The sequence below is a fragment of the Capsicum annuum genome, chromosome 1 (genome assembly GCF_002878395.1).
Source record: "Capsicum annuum cultivar UCD-10X-F1 chromosome 1, UCD10Xv1.1, whole genome shotgun sequence".
Lineage (NCBI taxonomy): Eukaryota > Viridiplantae > Streptophyta > Magnoliopsida > Solanales > Solanaceae > Capsicum > Capsicum annuum.
In genome coordinates this window covers 159,754,425-159,765,487 of record NC_061111.1, presented here as the reverse complement: position 1 = coordinate 159,765,487, position 11,063 = coordinate 159,754,425, and the positions used below count along the sequence as shown (strand labels likewise).

General features: G+C 30.6%; 1 protein-coding gene across 1 annotated transcript in view; it reads right to left on the bottom strand.

Moving 5' to 3' along the window:
* Positions 1-3,943: 3,943 nt before the first annotated feature.
* The window catches only part of LOC107856896, a 13,709-nt gene continuing 6,589 nt past the window's right edge, over positions 3,944-11,063 (bottom strand). Inside the window, exon 2 of the mRNA XM_047398646.1 lies at positions 3,944-4,675. Coding sequence (XP_047254602.1) covers positions 4,131-4,675 — 545 coding nt within the window. The 3' untranslated portion in view covers positions 3,944-4,130. The remainder of the gene's footprint in view (positions 4,676-11,063) is intronic.

Below are 11,063 nucleotides of genomic sequence, written 5' to 3'. Positions count from 1 at the left end.
GATCAAGTTTTGAAACTCATCGTAATACTCCTCCACACTTCTATCTCCTTGGCTCAAGTTGTAGAGCTTTTTTAGTTTCTCTTGTTTGTACCTTTTCGTGACATATCTCTCCCTCATAAGAGCTTTCAATTCATCCCAATTCGGAAGGTCAAGATTGTCATTCCTTGCCTGTTGCAACCATTTTTTCTCCCACCAAGTAGATGCATAACCTTAAATTGAGTAATGGCATGTGTGGCTTTCTTTTGGGAAGTTAACTTGTTGAGTTGGAAAATCCGATTACATTGTAAATCTCAATCAAGATAGAAAGATGGATCACTAGTCCCTTTGAAAGAAGGAAGAGTGATCTTAATGAAATTTAGGCCCGTGTCTCTACCCACATTGCCTCCTTGGTCAACTAGACCTTCTTGAACATGAGGTCCCCCTACCATGAGGAGTCGGTCCAACTCTTCCCCCTCTGCCACTATGTCTCCCGCCATAAGTTCTTCTTCTATTGCGCACAAATTCAACAAAGAGAGTTGTTTCATCTAACCCCTCACCTCCATAAAGACCCTTACCTTCTACATCATCAATTTGGATTGGTTGGTTTTTGGTTTAGTGGTGCTCTCGAAATATCAAGGGGGTCTCGGATTTGGGATGCTTCTTGATGGACTTGACTTCAGTTTTTTGGATAAGTAGGGACTTGGTGGATGGGTTCATGGGTTGGTCTAGGTGGATTGAGCAATTGGGGAAATGTATCCAGGGTGGTAGCATGTCCACTAGTCGAGGCGTGGTAATGTTTCGTACTTGAATGGTTGGAATCTAAACAAACTTCCAATGTATCCATTCTCCTTGAAAAAGAACCCTCCATCCCATCCATCCTTCCCTCCATCCTCTCCAATCGACCACTAAGATCATGTTTCACGCTCATTATGGCCGCCAACAAAGCATCCATGGTTACCTCTCTCGAGACTCTTGGACTACCTTCATCCGAAGCCATCGTACCTAATAAGAAATACTAAACAAAACACAAACAATAACAAGTTAAGGTTAGCAAAAATCACCCTCACTAACTCTCAAGCTCACACTTTTTCAAGTATCACTCAATTGGTCTCACAAGTGTTGGTACACCATTTTTACTCCAATGAAGTTACTCGGTCCCACTTACGGCTTAAGGTCGAAATGCATTTTTGTTTTCAACGACTCAAAATAAATTTGTACGCACTTGAATCAAAAGGCTACAACGAGTTTTTGAAAAGATAAAAGCACACAAAGAAACGTAGACACGAATAAACGGACCCAAAACTAATTTACAACCTAGTAGACAATTACTAGTTTGTTAATTAGCAATAGAATCAACAAAATGCAACTAGGAAACAAAGATTAGAAACTAGGAAATCAAAAAATTCGAGCTTACTTATGTTGCGTGAACAGTAAAACATGATGATGTGGCAGCCACGTAATTGGTCGCGGTCCCACACAATTTTTTTTTAATCACCAATATGAAGCTTTTGTCTTGATACAATTTAGAATGGGTAAGTTTGTCTTTTGGTGGAAAAATTCAAGTCTTAGAAACTTTTTCAAATTCCAACTCAAAAAGTGAGACTTGACTTTACTATTCCCACAAAACAAGGTCCTTGAAATATGGAAAAGTGGCTGACAAGTCTTTGAAGTAATGTGTTCAAGTCTCTTCACCAACAACTTTTCAACTTTATCTTACATTTTTTTTGAATCTATTTTATACTTTATATTGATTAAGAGATGTCAAGATGTGAAGAACAACAAGATCTCAACAACAATTTCTTAAGAACACCACCAACATTCACCTTCAAGTCCACAACAATTGCAACACACGGCCAAGATCAACAATATCAACACACGACCAACTTTCAATTTACATCAACAAGGTCAACAACATAAGCTCAAACCTTTAGATCTAGACACTTTAGTATTGGTGAGAAATAAACCAACACTAGAACCAATCTAAACAAACAAAAGACTACAAGATCTAGATACAAAGAAACATGTCTCGGCCAAGACAACAACAAGACCCGACTTTCGGCCAAGAACAATCTCAAGAACACTTCACTTTTTTTTTCCAACTCTCAAGCCCAAGATTGACTTGTTAAAACAAAATCAAAGATGGCTCTGATACCAAATGATACAAGATAGACAAAGAAGACACAAAAACATACACCAAATCAGTCCACAAGTTTGAAGAACCGAGGACCCTTTTGGTGACCACTCTCGGATTCACTACAACAATAACGAAAACACAATAACAAAAAGATATTAAGGTGTTCAACACCTCTAAAATCAGCAAGCCAACAAACTAGATTAACAACACAAGCACAAGAATAAGAAGAACACAAAGTCTTGATTTTGGGACACCAAACCCGAGAATGAACAATAACAACAATGACATAGATAGATAGATAGATAGATAGGTAACTTGACATACAAATGTACAAACACTATGAACCTAAGTCTATTGAACACAAAGACCCTAGAATTCATACAAGTAACACCAAGCTCTATGGTGACCTCAAGGGAACGGAATTCCCAAGCAACCAACGTTTCAAAACTAGCACCAACACAAGTGATATCCACATTTGTTTGAAGGAATCCACGTTGCAAGACTCTCTCTCTAGAGCTCTCAAAATATATCATCAAAGTTATGAGAAAATGACCTAATATGTTCTATTTATAGCCTAGGTTACAACTTATTACAAAATGATTAAAATACCCTTAATGAGCCAACACTCCAAAGCTTGTTCCATTAGTTGGTCAGTTACCCGAGCACGAGTTCTTTATGTATTGATCCACAATCACAATCATACTCGTATCAGGGCGGAATTTACAACGGCCAAAAGAGTCGTTGCCAGCCTTACTACCAACCCAATTAAAAAAAAAAAAAAGCAGAATTTAACGCGTCGCCGGACCGGAACCAGTCAATCGGTACCGGAAATATCGGAATTTTTCGAAGGTTCACACCGGTACCGTATTTCGGACCATTGGGTATTGGTATACCGGCACCAACCGGTACCATTGTGTTACCGGAAACAGAGTTGACAGATCGGAACGAAATTTTCCGATTCCGTTGCCAGCCTTAATTTAGTGTAATGTTTGAACTCATTAAAATGAGGTACACGCCTAAACTAGTTTATTTAAATAAGTAAACCAAAAAAAAATGTACAAGCCAACAAAGAAAATTGGCAAAGAACTTTTTTTTTAATCATAGAAACAGTAAGCTGTCATTCCAATATCTAGGAGATGCTAAATGCCGTTAAAGGCGTACAACTCGAATGCAATTTTCCTGATGTTATTTTATATTGCTCTTATAGAACGCAGTTGCGTTGACATGCGCATGGAACTTTTAAACAAGGTATGTTTCTTTACACTAGATCATGACATAGGACAAGACAACAATAAGTTTCCCACACAACAAAGATGCTAAATTTGATTCCAGAAAAATAAAGATCACATCTAATTATCTGACAAGACCTTGCTTTGATACCACTTGTCATTAAAACTTGGAACAAGAATTCACCATAAGATCATAAGCAAATCATTAACCAGTGACATAAATATAGATGAATGATGAGAACACTAACCTTGTTCCATTACAATAAGTGAATCAAAGAAATTGAATCTTCTAAGTCTTGATACTGCTCTTTAATTATTTCTTCTCAGAGGACAAAAAGGAAAAAAATGTGATGTCTGACATAGGGACCAATTCTATATATAATACGCTTAAGTGCCTTTTCAATCGAAAAGGTACCATTTCAGGAATTACTGATTAAACTACTAACAATTTTTCCCCATATGAGATTTAAAACACATTGATGATTTGACTAATCTGGATCGACGCCAGGTAGAGTTACCAACGGAGTTACCAAGTAACGTCAAACGCGCACTTGCTACCAGTAAGTTCACAGCTCGCAGGATTCAAACATGAGAGCTACAATTAAAGCTAAAGCGATTCCATTATGCCTTCGCATTCCTTGCTAGTAAAAGAGCAAATAACATCCAAATACTGCAACAACGTGATGCATAACAAATAAGTACTGTGTATCCTATCATACGACTGGCAGTTCTTGCGGAGGAACATAAATCAGTAGTCTTACACAAATTTAAAGGGATGGATGGAACAATTAAGCAGAAAAAACAGCCTCAACAAGAACATGTTTTTTCCTAGGATATCCCAAACCAATCATATGGTTAAGATAAACAGTTCCTTCCTTCACAGTTGCTGCTGTACTTAACCGGTGAATAGCCCCTTTGGCCTTCCCTACAATATTGCCACTCTCCCAATCATCAGAGCTCTCAACTAGTCTTGTAGGATTTCCAGCCACCACTAGCTTGGTCGGAGACAGCAACTCCATGCCATCGCCAAATTTCAAAGATCCATTATTAATCTTCACTAGCTTTACTTCATCCCCCTTTGCAATTTCAATCTTGTACAAATTGCCGGAGAATGTATGAACCACCAGTAGGTATCCATTTGGATGATAAACTATTCCATTTAGACCAACCAGTTTATTGTACCACTCTTTAGGAGTAAATAGTGGGTTCTTGATTGTATATTTAAGTTCTCCATTTGCGCCCACCTTCCATATCTTGTTTGCTTTGGCATCAGTTACGTAAGCATTCCCCTCTGTATCGACCACCACATCATCTGCAAATGCCTTCTCATCCTCTGCAGGTTTGAATATAGCATCAGCACCGCTGAATCAAGCAATTAGAAATATTAACTTATAGACGGATCTAGGATGATCAATTATGTGAGTGCAATTGAACCTACCACTTCTAGTTCGAACATTGCATACACATTTATAAAATAAATAAAATATATACATAAAGTTACACTCATTCAGAACGCACCAACTTTAGATCTTGATTCACCCACCCTTACAAGAAGCCATTGTTTGACGAGTATATGTCAAAAATGCATAGTAATTAAGTGTCCAACACTAACACACCAGGACATGTGGAAATAATCATTTGACTACAACCACGAGATGCCAGCTCCAGTGTCTAGTTTATTACTGTATTAACATTTATTGTCCTAGTCGACATCCAAGTGATATGTGGTCATCCTATGACGTTCAAAACTCTCAATTAACAGCTAATTATGTATGAGACTCAATAGTTGGTCAAACTGAAACTCAGAAAGCTATACATGATCAGATAATAGAAAAAAACTCGATGGGCTTAGCTGTCTCAATAGGCATATTTTCCTGTTGTCACATACAATCGCAAAACCTCATTATGTCTCAAAGTTTTTCTTTGGAGCAATATTGAATTCTAAAGGGGTAGGAACTTTGAAGGGCATAATGTAACAGAATCTGGGGCCAGAAGGTCACAATTTCAACATAATGAGCCAAAAGATCAACTCACAAAAAACACATACCAAACGGGACACATCACCCAAATATGGGCGAACTGTGCCAACTCCATTAACTCACTTCCATTTAAACTATTTTAGAAGTAGTTAATTCTAAAATATGAAGTAACAACACAAGTTTAACCTAACAAATGTGTAACTAAACAATGAAACAAACCATGACTATAAAAATTTGTGAAGATTCATAAGCTAAGGAATCAAAAAGGCATATATACTTTATTTAATCACTTACATTTATTTTTTATATTAGTCAATGCTTATTTTGAATACTAATTATTCTTAAATATAAAATGAGAAGAATAATAGTCAATTATGTTTTGATTTCGTAAAATGACAAGTACTTCCTTCATTTCGCTTTATTTGGTCTCTTTGAATTTGATACGCCTCTTAAGAACTTAATAATTGAATTGTATTTTACATATTTAGCATTAGACTCCAATGGACAAAGCAATGATTAAACATAGAATTTGATGTTAACTACCAATGATGAAGGACCAACAACTTTTTTTGAGCAATGTAACTTATGTATAATTGCAACTCTTTAATTTTAGTAGCTCTTCACTTTAATCTAAATTGGTGTATTTTAATTGTACTCTTATCAAGCTAAAATTTTTCAACAAAATTAATTTACATGTAAGCTCTAATTATTGTTTCTAACTTGTTAATAATTTAAAAATTATGAATTCATCATTTTCAAATGTTTCTTTTCTTTCTTTAAAGAAAATTGTTAAAATCGAATTCGCAATCTTAAACGTTCAAGTTAAAATATTAAACAAAAGAAAAGTTGAATATTTTAGCTTAAACTATGATTGTGGAATCGATGTTAATAAATTTTTTTGAAGAAAGAGAGTAAACATTTGAAATTGAAAATTAGAACTTTTTTGAATTTTTAACAAGTGAGAAACAGCAGTTAGAGCCGACGAGTAAATTTGTTTTGTTAAAAAATTTTAGCTTAATAAGCGTTAAATAAAAATACACTAATTTATCTGAAAATAAAGAGTCATTAAAACTAAAGAGATGTAATGATTAATAAGTTTCAATTCTTAAAACAAACTTATTGATTTATACTCCCTCACTATGGAGGGTTGACAACAAGTTCTATGTCTAATAATTATTTTTGGAGTATAAGAAAAACTAAATAAATAAATAAAATACACCGTTAATTATTGAGTTCTTAAGAGTGTGCCAAGTTCAAGGGGTTAAGTAAAATAAAACAAAAAAAAATATTTATATTTTGTAAAATCAAGACCTAAATCACAAATTTTTTAATTTAATTTTTATTTTAACTTGTCATTTTTAACAAATTTTTCTTTCCATTATACCCTTAATTGATAACTCCTAGTAGCATTCAATTAACCAACCTTATAAAATGTTTCAATATTTTTTGAAGTCTCCAAAAGCCAAATTAATGGTATGGTAATTTATAAAGTGTTTAAGTCATTCATTAATGTATAAAAACATACTCCTATAATATAGAGTATTTTGATTTAAAATATTATTCTTAAATAGTTTATAAACATCTTTTATGCTCTAAGAAATTAATAAAGATACAAAAAATATATTGATGAAAGCATTTGTTCAAATTCAATTGTTTCCCTCCGTTTTTTTTTTTCCATAATTCCACTAAAAAAAATAATTATTGTTGGAATTCAATTTTAAAAACGGACGAACTATCATTAAAAGTATAAAAGGCTACCATTAAAAGTATACTATAAAAGATTGTTACTCTTTACTCAAAAAATGTTTTGTATCATTTAAATAATTACTCCATCAATGTTAGAATTTGACTTTAATTAAACGACGAGACACAATCATTAATAGGGGCAAAATTATAAAGTTATACTGTCAATCATTATTTTTTTAATACATACGTCATTTCAATTTGTGACGAGTAAAATTAAACGAAGAAAATATTATTTTTATTTTATCCTAATGAGTAATTAGTCTGGAAAGTAAACATTGAATAACATAGGAAATCTAAGTAATTAACATGTGCCATTACTTAGTTCATATTAGTTGCTACTTGCTTCAAATCTTAATTATACTTCCACTCTTCACCATAAAATCTAATCTTAAAAGAAATGTCAATGAAGAGACTGACAATAAAAAATTGAGAAAGAATAAAAAAAAAAGAAAAATTGAATGTTGAAGATTTAAAAAATATTCATATTAAATATTTTGCCATTAATAATATTTTAAATTAGTAGTATTTTATTATTTGCAATAAAACATACGAAACAATTGTTTACACATTTTAGTTAGCAAGATTTATATGTATCACTGTTTATTTAGTTTTTAAATTTATAATTGTTTACATACTTTTATAAGCATACTTTCCATGCACCTTCTATTATTTTAAAAAAAAAAAAACATAATGATAAAACTACATAATTTCTTAAATGTCACTTCAAAATAATTAAAATGTTAAGTTATGACACACTTCTTAAGAAAAAAAAGAAAGATATAAATTAGTCATGTTTTTTAATTTTAACTCTTTTCAAACTTTAAAACATTGATGATCACGCTAATCACTGTTAATACTCACTTAAGTTATTCATTTATTTTTAGTATTAAATCCAAAAAAATAACTCTGAGAATAACTAAATTGCGACAAGTTTTAAAGATAACAATCTTACAAAATTTAGATAAGAGTCAAATTTAAAATTCTAATTTCCTTCTAAATTTATTTTATAAAAAAAATCACTTTAACATAATTCTTAATTAATTTAACATGGCTACAATAAAATTTGATCTAAAAAGGAAAAACTAGAATCTCGTTTGTTTGTAGAAAATTTCTTTCAAGAAAATTAAAGTCATTTTAATTTATCTTTAAAAATTAGTCACATTAATGTAAAAAAATTTCAAGATAATTACTCTCTCCGTTCAATTTTAATCGTCACAAATTGAGATGATACACCTATTAAGAAAATAATGATTGATAATATAACTTTATAATTTTGCCCCTTTTAATGATTGTGCCATGTTGTTTAATTAAAGTCAAATTTTAATATTAATGGAGCAATTATTTAAATAATATCAAAACATTTTTTTGGGTAAAGAGTAGCAGTCTTTTACAGATGTTCATCTTTATAGGCTAGTGTCACATAACCCATATTTCCCCTGTCCAATATTCCCCTTGAGAATGTATTGTCTTCATTGTTGTTCGGAGGCCTCGGTCTACGTCCTCCTCTGCCTTTTACTCGTTTATGATATATATACCGGTTGGGGTCATGCCTAAACCCTACAACGTTAGGAAAAAAAATACTCTTAATGATACTCTTTTATACTCTTAATGATAGTTCATTCATTTTTGTTAATTGAATTCCAACAAAAATTAATTTTTCTAGTGGAATTATAATAAAAAAAATTGGAGGAAAACTATTGAATTCCAACAAATGCTCCCATCAATATATTTTTTGTACCTTCATTCATTTGTTAGAGCATAAAAGATGTTCATAAACTTTTTAAGAACAATATTTCAAACCAAAATACTCCATATAATAGGAGAATGTCTTTATGCATTAATGAATGGCTTAAACATTTTGTAAATTTTCATACCATTAAATTAATTTTTGGAGACTTCAAAAAGTCTTGAAACATTTTACAAGATTGGTTAATTCAATGCTACTAGAAATAATCAATTAAGGATATAATGGAAAGAAAAAAATTGTTTTGTCTTAATTAATGAAAAATAACAAGTAAAAATAAAAATTAAATTAGAAAATTTATGACAAGAAAAATCAAACAGAGGGAGCAAGTCTCTTGAAACTTAGCCTAGAAAATATAAATAATGAAGGATAATTTTAAAAAAAAAAAAAAATCAACATATATTTTGAACAATAAACAATTTAATTATTTTAAACATTAAAAAATATTTTAATAATTTAATTATTTTAGACTAATGGAAATAGTTAATATTTACAAAGGTAATAATATTTTCTTAGTTATATGGATACGCGCCCCCAACTTATGGGTCATTTCCCATGCTTATTTCTTTTCCGAGAACAGACATCATTTTCCCCCTGAATTTGTTCGCTCAACTTACTTTAGCACTTAAATTAAGTTTTCGTTTTTTAACCCCCTTAACAACTTTAAAGTGTATTAATTTCACCCCTCAAGACTGAAAGCCCATTTGGGATTACTGTTACAAAACTACTTACAAACAACATAAACCCAACACTCTACTACCTAATTACCTTCTCTCCCTACTTTTATAATAATTACATAAAATTTCAGATATGATACATTAATTAATGCCATGATACATTAATTTATGAAACATTAATAAATCATTAATTGCGGTTCAAAACGAAAAAAAATGATAATTAATCCTACAATATAGCAATTAATGCACTTAATTAAAGAAATTTTTGTTTAAATTACATAATATGTGTCATTTAACAACTTATGATAACAAATATTAAAAGTTTTCCTATTATGTAAAAACTTATAATATATTGTATTATGATAACAAGTATCTCATTTAATAACATTGAGTTCATGATACACTACAGTTCATGACACATTACATTTATTTGTGGTTACTAATACATTATTATATTTAATTTACTTAATATTTTATATATGTAAAAATATCTGATACATTGTATTGAAAGCTAAATATCTTATGATACATTACTTTATATACAAATACAACAATATTATATCTACTATTATATAGTTAATTTAAATTTTTGATACATTAAATTATTTTGGTTGAGATACATCAGTGTAATTAAGTTTGCATTATACTTCACTTATTTTTTTAAAATATTTGATACATTATATAATTTACATTAAGTTATAAAACTACAATTAGCTTATATGATACATTGTTGAAAAGTAAAATATATTTTGATGCATAGTCTAACAGATAGACGAAAATTAATTTATAGAAATTTTAATAAAAAAAATCAAAAAATTTGCTTAAATATCATAACCATATTGTCCAGAAATACCGATCCGTAAAATGAAATCAAGTAAAGAATCTCTTTTAGTAACTTGTTTTTCTTTCCTTCTTTGCAAATGTAGCAACAAGCTTTTTACTACAACTTGATATTTCAATCTATTTTCACAAAAATCAATATCTTTTATATCACAATGAAATGGTGGAAATTAAAAAAGAAAGTTAATGGTGGAAAGATGGAGTTGTTAGATCTAATTGAGTAGTAGATGAGAACATGGTGGAAATTCAAAAGAAAATTAATAGAAGTTGTAACTTGAATGTTGAAGTAGAAGATGAAGATGAAAACATTGTGGAAATTCAAAATGGGTGAGTTGAGAAAATCGTGGGATAGATTTCCAAATTTTTGGGCTTGATTTGCGGCATAAAAAGGGGATGTGGGTGAGTTTTTTAGATGTATCAGAAAAGAGGCAACTATTTTTAGTAAAAAGAAATTTTGGTAATTAGTTTAGTTGGATGCGATTTTAAGTAATAATAAAAATTTAAGGTATGATTATAAGTAATTTATCTTATTTAAAAAGCACTTTTATAAAATAACTTTTCAGAAAAGTGTTTTTGAAAAAAGCAATTTCTGTATGGTAAATTCATTTGAAAAATACTTTTGATAAACAGATTGTGTTTGAATAATCTTTTTCAAGAAGTAATTTTTTTTTAAACAAATGACCAAAAAAGACATGTATCAATAGACTTTTACTACTAAAATCAATTTATAGAGAA